The sequence below is a fragment of the Tarenaya hassleriana genome, unplaced genomic scaffold (assembly GCF_000463585.1).
Source record: "Tarenaya hassleriana unplaced genomic scaffold, ASM46358v1 Cleome7, whole genome shotgun sequence".
Lineage (NCBI taxonomy): Eukaryota > Viridiplantae > Streptophyta > Magnoliopsida > Brassicales > Cleomaceae > Tarenaya > Tarenaya hassleriana.
This window is the reverse complement of record NW_010969548.1, coordinates 1534067-1551135: the sequence shown is the minus strand read 5'-3', so window position 1 is coordinate 1551135 and position 17069 is coordinate 1534067. Positions and strand designations below refer to the sequence as shown.

At 36.7% G+C, this 17069-nt stretch overlaps 3 protein-coding genes and 1 long non-coding RNA gene across 6 annotated transcripts in view; 2 read left to right on the top strand and 2 right to left on the bottom strand.

The window, feature by feature from the left end:
- The window catches only part of LOC104800684, a 1287-nt gene extending 508 nt beyond the window's left edge, over positions 1-779 (top strand). Inside the window, exons 2-3 of one of the 2 annotated variants that reach the window (XM_010523574.2) lie at positions 14-112; positions 516-779. In XM_010523574.2, the coding sequence (XP_010521876.1) occupies positions 14-112; positions 516-692 (276 nt within the window). In that variant the 3' untranslated portion in view covers positions 693-779. The remainder of the gene's footprint in view (positions 1-13; positions 113-515) is intronic. The other variant, XM_010523575.2, reaches the window with a different exon arrangement.
- Positions 780-856: 77 nt separating this feature from the next.
- LOC104800683 lies at positions 857-3146 on the bottom strand. 2 transcript variants are annotated; one of them, XR_769793.1, is made up of 6 exons: positions 3049-3146; positions 2569-2829; positions 2216-2323; positions 1783-2109; positions 1556-1684; positions 857-1299 (listed from the first exon to the last, which is right to left on the bottom strand). It is a non-coding gene; the product is annotated as an uncharacterized LOC104800683 (long non-coding RNA). The 2 variants fall into 2 exon arrangements; XR_769794.1 differs by having other exon boundaries at positions 3053-3146.
- Positions 3147-5813: 2667 nt separating this feature from the next.
- On the top strand, positions 5814-8631 carry LOC104800682 (laccase-2-like). The gene is given in 6 exon segments (XM_010523573.2): positions 5814-6006; positions 6102-6253; positions 6482-6685; positions 6858-7069; positions 7166-8137; positions 8263-8631. Coding segments are annotated over 6 exon segments (1779 nt in total). The 5' UTR covers positions 5814-5898; the 3' UTR covers positions 8394-8631.
- A 1824-nt stretch (positions 8632-10455) lies between these two features.
- On the bottom strand, positions 10456-11350 carry LOC104800681 (putative protein TPRXL). The gene has a single exon (XM_010523572.2). The coding sequence runs from the start codon at positions 11134-11136 to the stop codon at positions 10807-10809; it is 330 nt and encodes a 109-aa protein (XP_010521874.1). The 5' UTR covers positions 11137-11350; the 3' UTR covers positions 10456-10806.
- Between the last annotated feature and the right edge of the window lie 5719 nt (positions 11351-17069).

Genomic DNA, 17069 nt, shown 5'->3' with positions numbered 1-17069 from the left:
TGCGGCTGCTGCGGCTGCTGCTGCTGTGTCCGGTGGTGAAGATGGTGTTGCCGTGGTTGTACAAGTGCTTCTCTTTTTCGCTTTTGCTGCTCTCTCTATTCTCACCATTGGTGTAAGTTCTCATCCAATGGCCTATCATACCCATCCTTTTTCCATATGTATCTTTCTATCTTAAGAAAGCACCTGAAGATAGTGATTACAGCTTGAACGAAGAGTATTATCCACAACCTGCATTGTTTCCACTGTCCCACGCATTAGTTAGTCCTTTTCCGTGTGAATCTTTGTTGGCTCTACACATTTCACTGAACTGCAACTAGATTGCTTCTGGGCAAAAACCTGATCACAGGTTGGGGTTTTCTCTTGTAAATTTCTCGCTAGATCGTTTTGTCTTCCACACGAGGCACGACAAAACATCGAACCAAACTAGAAACAGTGAGAAACCAAACTTGCTCACGGCTGTTCTCTTCAGCCATGGATTCCTTTTCCAGATTCTGACAAGATATATGGCAAAACAGGTTATCTACATCGGAGTGAGTGAATTCCTAGAGAAAAGAGAAAGAGAGAAGTTTGAGAAGGAAGAGGCAGCTAGGAAATCCAAGAAAGGTGGGAAGAAGAAGGCAACGAGGGCCAAAGCTGGACCAAGAGGTTTCGGACAGAAGATTGAAGACGACTACGAAGACAGTCTTCCATGAGACAATTTAAGTTCCATTTGTTTAACAATGCGAGATTCAAGAATGATCTTTTGGTAACTCTCTGCAAAACTTGCCCCTGTTTTCCAATATCCTGAGTTTCTTGCACGACAAACAACTAAACTGACAAAGCATGCATATACATTATACGAACACAGAAACAGAAATTGTGCTCTTGAAATGGATTATACTCATGAAATATGATACAGGGATTAGCACCCTAACCGCCCTCAGACCAAAAAGCACGACCACCAGATCAGCATTAACCAGTCTTTGTACATGTAACATGTGAAAAGGAAAACACCTAAGCTCCCCATTCTCAACCCATCTTTACACCACGGCATATAACCCATCTAGTTCTTCAAAGGGTGGATTTTGTTGGCCTCTATGTCTGGTAAAACCTTAAGAAACTACACAATGTACAGATTTCGGCAGAACAAAGCAACAAACTTTGTTTCTGGTTTATAAACTGTCCCAACATTTTTGTTTAGCTCTTACCTAATCCGAAACACGACAGCAGTGGCCATCTACTGTAAGTTAGCTGTACAAGTCTTTGAGGCCTTATGCCAACTGAGCCTGGTTCATGGACTCTGTGCAGCCATTCTCCTCTCTGCAGAAAACGTTCAGCCATTAGAAACACTTTTGACCACCTTAAAAAGATATCTTGGCCCAAGATTCTTGGGCAATGAAAGATTTATCTGAGAATCACTTTTCACACTAAACTCGGAGAATTTACTGAGGAAGATCCTGCAGGGTTCTATGAGAGATTTACGAGAAAAGGGTTTCCACAAAAGCCTTATGGGCATGCACTCGAATGGGAATATAGATCTATGTGTCTATCAAACACAAGGAAATAAGAAATGTACCTCCAGCAGCAATGAGTTTTTCAACACGAGCAACGATATGCTATCCGTATGTGTACTTTTATACGAGAAAGCATCAATTCACACTGTTGATCATCATATGTTTTTTTCAAACCGATCCTTCATCATCGCCTGCAAAGAAAAGCAAAGGGGCATGAGGAGAGAGTTCAGATTTTTTTTTTTTGGTTCCTTTCCCTCTCTAGCAATTACGGTAGTCATAACTGACAAACCTGAAGAGACTCATTCTCGTGCCCAGCATCTCATTCAGGAGCAGTTCCCGCATTTTAGCGTAAGGGCATAAAAATGTAAATATAACATATACAACAAAATATAACATAATACAGAAGGTAAAGCCTGAACAACGCGACATCCATATGGGTGAGTGGAGAGGGTCACAACTTGACCAAAGAAGGTCGAGACAATAAATCGAATATTCTCTTCAGGCATGCATTTGATGCACTTCTGAATCACATGGTTCCCATTCTGATCACAGACATATCGCGTTACATGTCCATCACCATCTTAATTTTCTGATCCAAATCAACAACCTCAATCGCCTAAAAAAGCAGGCAGAACCAAGGACAAAATCTTAAGTGCTTCGATGTTTAAAAGACGCAAAAAAAAAAGACAGATAACAAAAAAAAGGTACCAAGCAAACTGTACCTTCTGGATAACATGGCAAGCATACATCTGTAAGCTAAGCGGCAGAATGTTAGTAAAGAGCTTCTCTGCTAATTCTCTCCTCTGTGATGGGAGTCCATGCTCAAAGAACTGTAGAAATAGACAATGCATGTATCTGTTCAAGAAGCTCAAAAGTAGTAGTAAGCTACATGCATACCATCCAGCAATCATGAACAATAAATAAAACGCAAACAAACATATTATCAAACAGGTAAAAAAGGTGAGAACAGCCTCAGAATATCAATCAGAAGCAACCGGAAGCAACTAGGTTAAAACTGGTTAAGCAGCAAAATCCAAAATTGACAAACAAGAGATACCGAGTGAGAACCACTAACATTCTCAGGCCCAAAATCGCGGTTCTCCTGCTTTCTAGGCTCAAACCCAGGAGACAGAGAACAATGATCGATGCCCACTGTTACAGTGTTACTATTACAACCAGCCCCATTAACCTTTCCCCTATTTCCAATCGTCGGCTTCTTGCCTTCCATTGTTTTTCGGAGCAAAACTCCTATCTCGTCCTCAAAACTCATCCCCGAACGAAGAACCCTCGTTCTCCCACCCAGCATCGGTCTTCTTCCAACTTCGGGTAACATAACCTAACCAGAAAATTCCAAGATTGATATGAACGCCTTCCCGATTATACTTGAATCGGAAAACGAAAAACAATCACTACCCAGGCCCTGAGATCGGACGCTAAACTCTATACAATCCTAAAAGACCAGACTTTGTATCGCAATACGTACAATACTCGATTATTCTCAATAGGAACCAAGGAAAGATCAAAACTTTAAGCAAAACTCAAATTCATTATCTACCTACGGAGAATCCCAAATATTGTCTTCGCCCGCGAAGATTTCACCAATTTTCAAACTCCATGTTGCTCGTGATTAAAAACCCTAAATAGTTCAAAAGCCCAAATCAATGGGTGCGATTGTATCATGAGGATTAATACTTGGGTATATATGTTGTGTATACGTGGGCTTTATTTTGGGTTTCCACATGAGCCCATTTTGAGCCAGATTTGTTAAGGCCCATTAAACTCGGCAATCGGTATGAAATAAAAATCTTTCGAACCAAAATTGATTTGGGATTTCAAATATACCAAAAATTGATGATTCTGATTTTATCCTGTAGAATGTCGATCAAATCATTCTTTTCATTTGTAAACCGATTATTTACGTTCATCATTGCCAACCGGCATTGGTCAATGCCATACATATTAATATCGGTCCATATAATTAACATAATTAATCTCATCGGGTATATATCAATAATAGATATTATTTATGTATATATATATATATCATCATTTGGAAGATTAATTAATATATATGATAGCAGTTAAGAAGAAGGGTTGAAGTTGGTAAACCTACAACTAACAATAATATCAATGATAACGATCTTTCAATTACCAAAGTTGTGGTCTTAATCCACAGAACCCGTGGCTTTTTATGTTCTTCACTTGGTGCCTAAGTTTGGTGCTTCCCTTTTTGCCGCTTTCAGAAACAACACACCACTCTTCAACCTACTTGCCTCCTATTTTTGGTATATTTAAAAAACAATATTTGATAGTATCATAGAGTTAGGTTTTATTCGATTCGGTTTAAAATTTATATGAGTTGTATAACTATCGATATTATCTATATTTCATTTTAATGACTAACACGGTAAAAACTTTCCTTGATCCAAACTATACCATATAGTATCGATATTATAAATCCATATGACATGCGCCATATACATGCATGGACACCTAAACGATAGATGGGACCAAAAGTTAGACGTTCGATTTTTAATTGTAATCATTTATTTATTTTCATAGGTTGATATAAGGGTCGTCTATTAGCAAGTGTAGAAGGTGCATCGGAATAGGGCCCCATAAATTTGGGGATCCCATTTTTAAAGCTATTTATTAATATTAATTATATATTATTGTAATAATAAATATAAATTTGAAGAATATCGTTTTAATTTAACATTGATTGATCGAAGAAAGAAAGGAGACTACTCTCCCAAAATGCCTATGGAAGGTGGGGGGACATCAAATGGATTCCATTTTAAAAATCATTACTCCAATCAATTTTTTGATATAATTATTATACATTATATTATTGTACAAATAAATATGATATTATATAAATTACTTATAATGTAAAATTTTTATTAATTAAATTGATTTTATAATTGTTGAAATATATCAATAATAATTAAAAAATTCTTTAAAAATTGAAAATGAATTGTATTTATTTTAAAAAACCTAAATTTATGGATTTAAAAAAAAAAAATATTATTCTTGTCATTAATAAAGAAAAACGTTACAAAATTTATTGATTATATTTAAATAATTTTTATTATAAAACTTAATGATTTTTAAAATCATTATTAATTTTATTAATAATTTTTTATTATATTAATTTATCTATTTTTATTAAATATTTTAAATAATATTATTTTTATTATATAAATTTATAGTTTTTATCGATATAATTTTGTATAATGTACAGGACCTCCAAAAAAGTTGAGACGGCCATGTTGATATTACTGTGTCCCAAAACCATGTATAGAAGGATCCACAACACGTATATATCATTTAAGTACACGAGGAAATATCGTTTATATATATATGTGTGTGTTTATGCCGAATATATTGTCGTTTTTTCGTGTAAAATCATCGTAATTCCGAGCAAAGATCACCGCGCACTATCTGTAACTACATCGGATTTAGAAGGTTTCTAGATTAAATAGTTAATTTGTAGAATAATTAAGGTTAACTAATCACGATCTGTTGATCCTTGTCCTTTGTTGCTCGAAAGGAATGGGTGAGTGGTTAAAATGTCAACAAGGAGAATCGAGCACGAGACTTTGGAGTGTTAACTTCGTGTATATATATATATATATACACACACGTACACACACACACAAAAGGCCACATTTTTTAGTTGGAATATATGTTTTCATGACAACCAACATGCATGTTCTATGAAAATTTAATCGTCCCTTTGCTACTAATTCTTACCTTAATTACTATAATTACCTTATTTAATTTTACCTTTTTTTTTTCTTATTCACTGGTTATCTCTACCAAAGAAAAAAAAAATTTAATTCATAGTAAAGGGGAAAACTCAATTTATACCATGCATTTCATTAAAATAGTCCATGTCGATTAACTCACCCTTACGTGTTTTGTTTTGCATAAGATATAAACAGCACAAGGTAACATGAAAATACAAAAACTCGCGGTGGCGGTCCATCGTTAAATATTGATATATTGCATTATATATATACAATAAGGAATCAATCTGCATTAATATTAGAAACCGACTTAATTAGTTAATTTCGAGTTCACTCGGTTAGCGCAAACAAATGGACCGGCTAGTCTACGACATCAACTAGACTGAATAATTATCTCATTCCTCTAACGCAGAAACTTTATTCTATGATCATTTTAATCATTAAAATATTTTACAAGACCAACCAACCGATAGCCCTACCATGCGGTTTCTCTGCCTCTATATATACACAACACTCTCCAGTCGTTTCACATGCACCGTTTCAGATATCTTTTTTCATAAACAGATATAAAAAAAAAAAGGAGTTTCTGATTTCATAAATACATATATAAAAAAAATTATTTTACGTTTTTTACATAAAAATATATTGTATACATGGAGACGTGGGTTTTGTTGCGTTATGTTCTAGTGACATTTCTTATGGCCATACACTACAATGCAAATGTAGAATCTGCAGGGATCACCAGACACTACAAGTTCAACGTAAGTAATCACGCAATCAAATTAAAACATCGTTTCCCGCAAACGAACAGTGATTTGCGTTATAGTTTTTGTGTTTTGATTCTCTGATTGGGCAGATTCAGCTGAAGAACGTGACAAGATTGTGCAAGACAAGATCGATCTTGACGGTGAACGGGGAATTCCCAGGGCCTAGGGTTATTGCAAGAGAAGGAGATAATCTATTGATCAAGGTGGTTAATCATGTCTCCACCAACATCTCCATCCACTGGTAATGAATACCCTAACATATGATGATATAATCGACAACACTGCAAAAGTTATATCCTTTTGGTCTAACATTAATCCGAGTTTACAGTTAAAAAAATTGCGTGAAAAGGGTTTCTAGACAGATCAAGAATCGATTATATAGAAGAAGAATTTGTTAGAGAGATCATTCTGAATTTACTGCCGAACCAATTCACGTAGATGATTCTTATATCTTGGCGAATGGATGTAGGCACGGGATCAGACAACTGAGGAGTGGGTGGGCGGACGGACCAGCCTATATAACACAGTGTCCGATTCAGACAGGACAAAGTTATGTGTACAACTTCACGGTCACAGGGCAGCGAGGGACACTGTGGTGGCATGCTCACATCACATGGATCAGAGCCACTGTCTATGGACCTTTGATCATCCTTCCAAAACTCAATGACTCTTAGAGATCTTGGTGGAATTGCCACATATGAAATTGAGCACAATTTTGCAAAGAAATAGCCCACTTGTTTGTCATCATCCATCACTCCATACAATCTATTTATGATATATCGTTATCATCAACGGATTGTTGCATACAAAAAGAACTTGAAAAGATCCAAAAGGAATAAGCTTTTTCGAATTGCGGGGCCGACCAGAAATTTTCCTAGTGATTAGGGATCTTTAGATTGAAAATTGTGTTACGATTGTGTGCGTGTAGGGGAATGGTTCAATGCTGATCCTCAGGCAGTGCTTCAGCAAGCTCTTCAGACCGGAGCAGGCCCAAATGCTTCTGATGCCCACACCATAAATGGGCTTCCAGGCCCATTATACAACTGCTCCACAAATGGTGACAAGGCTCTCGTTCCAAAACTAACATACTATATATATATATATACTTTGTTAAACAATTACAATATCTTCATTTTTTTTTGTCTATGTATAGATACATACAAGTTGAAGGTGAAGCCTAGAAAAACGTATCTCCTCAGGTTGATCAATGCTGCCCTCAATGACGAACTCTTCTTCAGCATAGCCAATCACACGCTGACAGTTGTCGAAGCCGACGCCAGCTACGTTAAGCCCTTCCAAACCGATGTTCTAGTCATCGGACCGGGGCAGACCACAAACGTACTGCTTAGGACCAAACGTGTTTCTCCGAACGCGACATTCTTCATGCTTGCAAGGACTTACTTCGTCGGCCAAGGCACTATCGACAACACGACCGTGGCCGGAATCCTCGAATACAAACAGAATCTTAGATGCAATGGTTCGAATTCTCTCAAAACGAAACCCGTTCTCATGCCCACGCTCCCTCCCATCAATGCCACGTCCTTCGTATCGAATTTTACCAATATGTTTAGAAGTCTAGCGAGCCCTAGATTCCCTATAGACGTGCCGAAAACCGTCGATAGAAAATTCTTGTTCACGGTCGGTTTAGGGACAAACCCTTGTCCGGAAAACCAAACTTGCCAAGGACCAAACGGGACAATGTTCTCGGCGTCCATGAACAACGTATCGTTCGTGTTACCGAACACGACGTCGTTGTTGCAGTCATATTTCTTTGGCAAGTCAAACGGAGTGTTCACGACGGATTTCCCAAATGCCCCTATATTTGAGTTTAATTACACTGGGATGCCACCGAACAACACGATGGTAATGAACGGAACAAAACTCGTGGTGTTGAAGTACAACACGACAGTGGAGTTGGTGTTGCAAGACACGAGCATTTTGGGTTCTGAATCACACCCTATGCACCTCCACGGGTTCGACTTCTACGTCGTGGGTCAAGGCTTCGGCAATTTCGACCCGACCCGTGACCCGAAACGGTTCAATCTCCTCGACCCGGTCGAACGCAACACCGCCTTTGTCCCCGCCGGCGGTTGGGTCGCCGTCCGTTTCCGAGCGGATAATCCCGGTACGCGTGAGATTTGATATTCTATGGGATATTTACCAATAAAAATACGAACTTCCGCGGTTTTTTATATTTTTAAGAATCGATTTGATAATCTTTATGTGTTTATGTTATTTTTTGGATGGTAGGGGTGTGGCTGATGCATTGCCACATCGAAATTCATCTGAGTTGGGGAATGACGATGGCTTGGTTGGTATTGGATGGAGACCTTCCGAATCAGAAACTTCCGCCTCCACCGTCCGATTTCCCAAAATGTTGACTTTGACTAATCGAACGGCTTCTCCCTCGCCACGTCACCATGTGTTTTCTCCTCCTCCCTACTTGTGTTTGTTTTTCACCTGAGAAATCTGAATTTTGCTTCTGTTTTGTTTTTTTTTTTTCGTTTTTTTTATTATTTCGTTTCGTAAGAAAGTAAACAGAAACAGCTTTGTTGCAGTGATAATTTTTCTGTTCGGTATTTGTTTTTTGGCATCGAATAAAAGATAGTATTTTGTTTACGGCTTTCAAAATTATTAGAACTCTTTAACGTAAACTGTTGCTATTTTATTTGATTAAATTAAAAAACTCAATCTTTTCATTGATCATGACGGTAATATAAGATTCTGTAACATTTCCCATAATATTGTTTCTCAAATATATATCATCATCAAATTTTTAAAAAGGATGATCGATAGATTATCCATTGGATTCCCTAATTTTCGAAGTTTTCCCCTGAAATAATGCAGAATAGTTTATATAAGTACCATTGTATACAATATATAGTAATAGAACATCGATGTTTACAATTTAAGAGTAGTTCGACCGGTGAAACGGGGATACAAAACGTTTATCTCATCCCGAGTTTAAACACCATGCTGGGAAGAGAGCGCATAATTTAAATCACGTGACTGGTTCTCGATCCCGGGATTAATTTGAATATCGGCCCAAAAAATCCGTTCAAAAAAAAAAAACCATTGACGTTTACAAAGAAGGGAATCTTTCTTCCATCAAAGAGACAAGAAAAAAAACAAGAAAGCAAACAGAAACAATACTGCCACCAAATACTGCCACAGAAATTGCATATAAATAAATAAATAATGCAACTTTATTGACCACATTATTACTATCATTATGTGTATCCAGTCATTATATTGGGTGATTATACTTTATAATACAACTGCATGTCGTTTTTCAAAAATGGGTTTAATTGAAGTCTAATCTGTTAGATGTAAATCCTTAATTACCACCTTAAAATAACGAAAAAGTTGTGCCACGAGGGCTGCGTTAATAATAATCATAGATATGTATCTGTAAATCATGTATATATAGTTAAAACACAAAGTAAAAAAAATAAATGACATAAAAGCTGGTTTGGTCGGCCGATGGTTAATTACATATATTTTCCAGAGACATTGAAAGTGACCATTATATAATCATATCATAACAAAAATGCGTCTTTATTAATCAGATATTGTATCATAACATTCCACTTGAGTATTTTAATATTTTCAATTTTCTGCTGCCCCACAAAATAAATAAGTTTCCAATCCCCTTTTTTTTTTTTAATATGATGTGTAACGTCCAGTTCAGAACTTCCGACCGGTTTAGAGGTTACCGAAAAAATTGTTTTCTTTATTCAATCCAATAACAATAGGAGGCATGGTAATTCTTCATATATGAATATACATATATTAATATATGTATAGCATGCCTAATCATAATAATAATAATAATAATAAAACCATCATATCTTAAAATTTCAAAAGCAAACAATCATCATGCCCTCGATGATCTTCAATTAGCATGTACAATTAACATGTGAAATATAACATCACATAAGTATTCTTGGATATATATGTTTTGATTATCTCTGACCGAATGTTTTATAGGACACAACGTAACTTTGTTCTTAGTATCTAATAACACAACGAGCGATTTATGTCTTTAGTTCTAATTTGTCGACAATTTTTCCATTAGTTTATCGGGGGAAACCATCAAAGTACGCAGCTTTAAATCCATAAAATTGTACGGAATCCGATTATAATATTTATTTAGTCAGAAGAGATGAGCTAATTAACTTTAACCTAGAGGGAAAGAATTCACGCTTCTATGTAGTCGGTGGCCAACCCCACCGGCCACGAGCGAGTTCGTCATCATGCCATGAACCTTCAAAGCACAGTGCCCGGCTGACCTCCGAGAGAGATTACGAAACAGAAACGACAGGAAGGTGGCGAAAAATCATTCAACAATGTCCGAAATTACAAGAAAAGCGGCTGTCGGCGGTAAAGAAATGAGCTCGACGGCGCCGGCCGGGGAAGAAGAGATAAAAAGGTCTGAAGCCTTCTCTTCGCTTCTTCTAATAATTTTTTTTCTAAAACTTGGTTTAGTTTGTTAAACTCGGGTTTAACCTAATTAAGTTTTATAATTTGAAGCGTTTACCCTAAAATTGTTAATTTCGCTCAAACCCACTAAACGCCTAAAACTATGAAAATTGTGATTTTGGGATGTTTCAGTTTGGTATTCCGTGAAATTAAAATGGAATAATTAGCATTTAGAGACAAAAAAAAGGGCATAGGAACCCTAAATGTTTCAGTAAAAATCGCTTCTTACAATGTACCATGGAAACTTGTACCCACCTCAATAATCAAACTGACCTAATTACAAGAAGCCCACCAAAAAAAAAAGAATCTGATCTAGGAATCTCCATGTTTATGCCAGCAAACAAGCATAGCCACACACCTTCTCATGATGTAAAACCTCGCCTTCTGTTCTTTGGCCAAGCTGCTATACTTCTGAGTAATGGAAGATCCGCTCTCTTTCCTCGACAAGCTTCTCGACATCGAAGCAGACGAATTCGACGAGGAAGGGACCGGGCATTTCGTGGAGGAGCTCCGCACAAACACAGGTGACTTGGTCGAGGAAGCGCTCGTGGAGAAGCTCCTTGTGAACTTTGATTTGGAGGAAGAAGATGATGATGACGAAGCTGAGATCTCTTTCTTGGAGATCTTCCACTTCTCATCCATGTATTTTGTCGCAGAGAGCTTCGGATTCCGACGGAGGGTTCACCGATGATTGACGGGGGCTCTTTTCTTTTCCTCTCCTTTCGGTTATTTGATTGTGAGTGTTAGTGGGGATTGAACTAGAAGAAAGGAAAGAGAGAGAGATGTTTCTGCTTATTATATTTAATGTCTGGCAAACATAACATATACAAAACTATGGGAATGAATATAAAACCATCCGGTGGATTAACTCATGAGTCAATCCATATTTTTCTAAATTGGATTTAAAATATTTGAATTAAAAAAAAACGGGTCAAACAAGTCAGTTCGCCACGAATTGGGCTTGTGGTGAGCCAATTCGGTGAGTCCGCGGATCCGCTCACATACATTTTTTTTTTAATTTTTAATATTTTTCTATAAAAATTGTATTTTTATCAGATATTTAATTTGTTTTGTTTAAAATTTTAAAATTTTATTATATTAAAATATTTTTTAAAATTATAACTCGGATCGGCTCGTTTGGCTAGCGGATCGGTTCGTTTAGGTTGAATTGATCTAAAAAACAGTTTAGACCGGACAGAGCTAAAATATTTTCAGATGGAAACGAGTCGGTTGGACCGGGCCAACCTGTTTTACATCCACATGAATGATAAATATTCGACTATTTTATTTTAATTAGATGATAATATTAGGTCGTCGTGAGTTAGGAACTAGCGAGTTTCCTTGTTCCACTTTTTATTTTAAGTTACGTGAATCAATCATTTATGTGTTTAAGTTATGAAAGGGACGTCTTGTGAATATGTAAAAGCAAACTCCGCGTCATGCGTCTGCTGAGGCATCTTCTGCAAACCATATTGGAAAAAAAACGACCAAATGAGTTGTTTTGGTGAATTATTTTTATATTCAAATATATATATATATATATATATATATATATTGATTGGAAGTTTGTCCTTAATCGAATATAATTAACTGGAATCACTTATTTTAAATAAATGGTCACACGTCCTTTTGATAATAAACGGATTTTTTTTAAAACAAAGTAATCTCGATTTAAAAGATCATAAAATAACATTTTATCAAATTAAAGAAACTTCTAAAATACGCCATTTTTTTTTAAATTTTCTGCATTATTACACCCAAAATTTTAATACTATTTTTTGTGGCTTATAACGGATTTTTTTTTTGTTATAATCTAGGTACAAATTCTGATTTTTCTTCACATTGCCTTTTGTTTTATTCTATAAAAATTGATTTGATGACGTGGATTGCTAACATAAAAAAATAGAAGAAATGTTAAAAATACTATAATATACGATAAATGGTATATTTTAGGCATGCTCTATTCGATACCATCTTCAAAATTTTGGTGATGGAAATGCATCCTGAGAAGAGAAGCTGCAAGGCTCGGTTGCCGAGAAACATACTGGTAAGTCACTCGTTGGACGATGGCCTCTGCGTCTGGGCACTTGGAGCGGTAGTAGTCGAGGCGCAGACCCAGTGGCTTGGAAACCGAAATTCCAAGAACGCTCATAAGAACCACAACTGCAATGAGATTCTTGATACCCATATTAATCGTCTCCCCTTCTCTCTCGGCTCAGATTACTACCAACAATGGTAAGAACAAGCTTGGAGATGGAGATGGAGATGAAGATGATGGACCGTCGAGTTTTATAGAGCCTTTGGAGCTTCTGAAAACGTCAATGGAGAGTTTTGTATAAGACCCATTTGCGGTATTCTTGGTTTTGTTTAATTGTTGATGATGATACTGAGGAGGAGGAGGACATTGCAGGCCTCCCACGTCTTTTCCTGGATGTGCTGATGATGAAGATGACCAAGTTTTTTCATTGAATTTTACCAAATTTTAATAGTTAAATATGGTTCAACTTGCAATTAAAATCCCATGCTCTTCATGTGTATGGAACACACGTTCCATGTATATAATATTCTCATACAATATCTCTCCCATTTATTTCCTTCTTACCATAAAAAAAACAATTTTTGTTGTGAAACATAAAGTATGTCTGTATCACCTCACAATAAATATTTCCTAATGAGAAATGAAACTGTATCTTCATTTTATTTTATTATTACTGTGATCGAATTTATATAAAAACTCGTATTCAAATTATATTCAAACTGAATTTGATCTTCGAAGTCATTCCTTGTAATTTTTTTAAAACTTAATTCTAATGTTTTGCCCATTATATATGGGTTTCACGGCCCATTATATTTCTTATTTGGGCCTGAGCTTCGGCCTGTTTGTTTGAGGTCATGGCTTCTTTTTTTTTTTCCGTTTGCAAAGGTTTAACTTTGAACTTTGAAGTTTCCATTTGTCGCGAACTGCATGTTCTTTCTGATTTTGCGAGCTTTTTGGATCTCCCTGAGATTTGGGTTGTGGCGTGTAATCTCGCCGTAAGATTGACCGGTACACCAATTGAGTTCGAGATTTCGGTTGGAAACAAATTAGGGTTTATGTGGGGTTCTTACTCACTGGATTTCGAATCGATTAGGGGACTGGAATCAGAAAAGATATCGACTTGCATCGTAGAAACCATCAGGGTTATGGTCCCTCTACCGATTGCGTCTTCTTCCCTCAAACTTTTTCTTTTACAAGATCTCACAGATAAATCTATTTACCTCCCTACGTAACGTATCTATACTCGTAGTCTTGGTAACTGAAGGGGATCGAACAAATTGTTGAATTCTTCTGTCTGTCTATGGAGTTTCTGAGTTTTTCGAATGAGAATTCCCATCTGAACTCTGGCTTTGCAAAGGTAGAAAATCCTATCTCGTCTTCATTACCACGGGTTTTACAAAAATATTATCTCAATCTTGGCTTCATAAAATCCGGGTACTTGTAGCTCGGGTTTAATGAGATTCTCGGTGTTGTACTCACGGATACCCGGACCCATACGATTTATAAAATTTTGAACTATAAAATGATAGATATAGAAAATACAAATGAGAGAGGTCAAAGTATAAAGAGAAAAATTCACGATGAAGAGAGATGAGTAAAATTTTGAGAGAGAGATGAATGGTTGATTCGGTTATATAAAATGAGATTTGGAATGATGAAATTTTTGTATAGAAAGGTTTATAACATAAAAAAATTGAACTAAAATAAAAATATTTTAATAAATAATAAGAATAATTTAGACAAAAATATTATAGATATAAAGTATATTTTAGATTTTTAACAAATATACCGGGTACTTCCGGGTACCCTTTGTAAAATAATTAAACCCGCACTCGGACTCGGGGGTCGAAAACTTAGTCTTATTAATGTTCGATCTCATCATCGTTAATATTCGGGTACCCTTTATTCGGGTACTTCTTAAGCCGGATACCTCCAAACCCCCGGATTACGGGTTAAAACGCCCACCCCTAATATCATGGTGATGCATTTTAATTTTGAATAATGGATCGAATTTTAGTTTTGTTTGGTTGTGAGATATTGTGAGGGGGAGAGATTGGTGTTGTGTGTGTGATATATAAAGATATGAATGTGACCAAGAGAAGACATGTTCCCTCTAATATATATTGAAGTGTCAAATAGCACCACGAGCTTGGTTATCTTTTTTCTTTACATTTATTTATATTTGATTGAAGGCAAATGCAAGAAAATTAACTACACTAGACAATTTTTTTTTTGTATACGGATGCATGGACCGTTGTGTAATTAGCTTTGATTAGACAGGTCTCAAAACTCAATAAATTGGGAAAAGATTTGATACAATAATCCAGGCGACTGTATCCTTAAATTTCCAAAAGAACAATAATACGAAAACTATTTTTATTTAGGGGTGAAGATTCTTTGACCCATGTGGGATATTTTTATAGGGTCAAACTCGAGACACATGCTACGTTATGATACGCTAAAAGTCTGGCAATTATTTATTTCTCATTTCTTGCTTTCTAACCATGATTTAGGTTAGTCTGATTTTTCAGATGTATGAATTATCATTTAAATTCGGAAATTTTTTATGCTTCCAGATTTAACATAGCGAGGAGTGAGATTAGGAGGCGATTTAGGAATTTCATTTAGAGTCTTTTACTCTTCGGATCAGGTAAATACATTCATTATGATTATTGTAATTTATGGTGATTTCACCATAACGAATATAGAAAATTGGATTTAATCATATCATAGACACAGACTGACCCACTAACTAAGAACATCTAGAAACGAAAAAAAAATTGCCTACCCAATTTAATTTATTATTAACATACCACAAAAAAAAAAAACACGTGTGAGTTAGAGGGAGCGGACATGGTCGGGTCAGGTTGTCTGGTGGGCACCACCATGCGTTCTTTCTTACATGGCCCGATCTGGTCTCGGAGCCTGACACCGTGGATCCTTTCTAAAAGCCCAAGCCCAATTCCAAGCTCAAGCCCAAGACCAAGCCCAATTCCAAGCTCAAGCCCAAGACCAAGCCCAATTCTAAGCCCAAGCCCAAGCCCAAGCCCATTTACTGTGAAAAAATGATCGTATGAAGATTTGTTTACCTCTCATTCATCCATTCCGCATTGACAAAAAAAATATTACAAGATTGAAATATCATATCATATCAAACCCAAAATTTCCGTAAGTGCAAAATACACATTAATATACGACCCTATTCACACCCGTCTAGCCGATCCAAGACGACAATCAAAACACAAATATGATTAACTGAAACTTAAGTTAAACTAACAACTTTAGTGATCATCTAAGCGCAGCTTGTTTGCCTATCAACGGCGGCGGCGGCGGCGGCGGAGGTGAAGAACATATCGAGGTCCGGTGGCCGGAAAAAACTGTTCTGCGGCGACTCCGGCATCCTCTTCCCACACGACAACGGCCTCTTCCTTCTCATCGGCGGCGGGCACAATGGCTCTGCCGGAATCCTGCAGTCCTCTCTCGTCGGCGTCATGCATCCTCCGCCACCGTCTCCGTCGTGATCCTCCGGCACGACCCCGGTGTCGCTGCCGTAGTACTTCGACTCCTTATCCATTCTCTCTCTTTCGCTTGTGTTAATGGCTGTCTGTAAGACGAATGGGGTTTATATATAATTAATAAAAGTGATAATTCGAGTAATTTTTATTTATCGGGTTCCGTATATTTGATTATATATATATTTTAACTTATGTAGCTTGTTCTGGAAGTTGGTAGGTGTTTATGTACTTGCGGTCTAGAATCTGACACGTAGGACGCGACATATTCCACGTGTCCTGATTTTGTTGAGTCATAACTGTATACGTGCCCCACGTGAGATCATTAAAGCTGAGCGCGGGAAACTTCTTCAAACGCAACGTTTTGTAATTGGGCCGGAATCTTTACCTAGGCCCATTTGCAATCCGAATTATCCAACCTTGTTTCCGCCCCTTTTTTTTTTCTCCCCACTTCGAATCCTCTCTTTGCGAAGAATGTTCCACGACCAATACATACGTATAAAAACAGTTTCGGTTTGGTTCGGCATAGTATGACATGAGTTGAATAAATAGCCGATCATGAAATCAGGCTTTGTGGGCCTGAAGGAAACTGGGCTTTGCGGGCATGAAAGTTGAAAGCCGACACAGAAACGTGACGTGATTTAGTCGATTCTCACGTGAGAAATGGTTCGATTGCGGTCAATGGAGACGAAGAAACCGTTTAATGTACGCGTGAAGACCCTTTGGACAGGCAAACGAAACCAAATCTAACGTACACCCATTTGCAAATTTAAACTCCTTTGGATTACGTGTAATTAAAACGGTCGAATTACTACGAATATATCCTAAATTAGAGCACTAGTTAGGTGTACATCACATTTAATTAACAAAACAAAAAAGTGGTCAAATTTCTACCTAGCCAAATTGACAAGTTAAACCTTCAAAATCTAGAAACCAAATATTCAATTGAATCAATTCTACCTATCTCTCGAGTTACTAATGTTAGAAATTCTCTAACATAATATGATATAATTTTTGTTTAATAT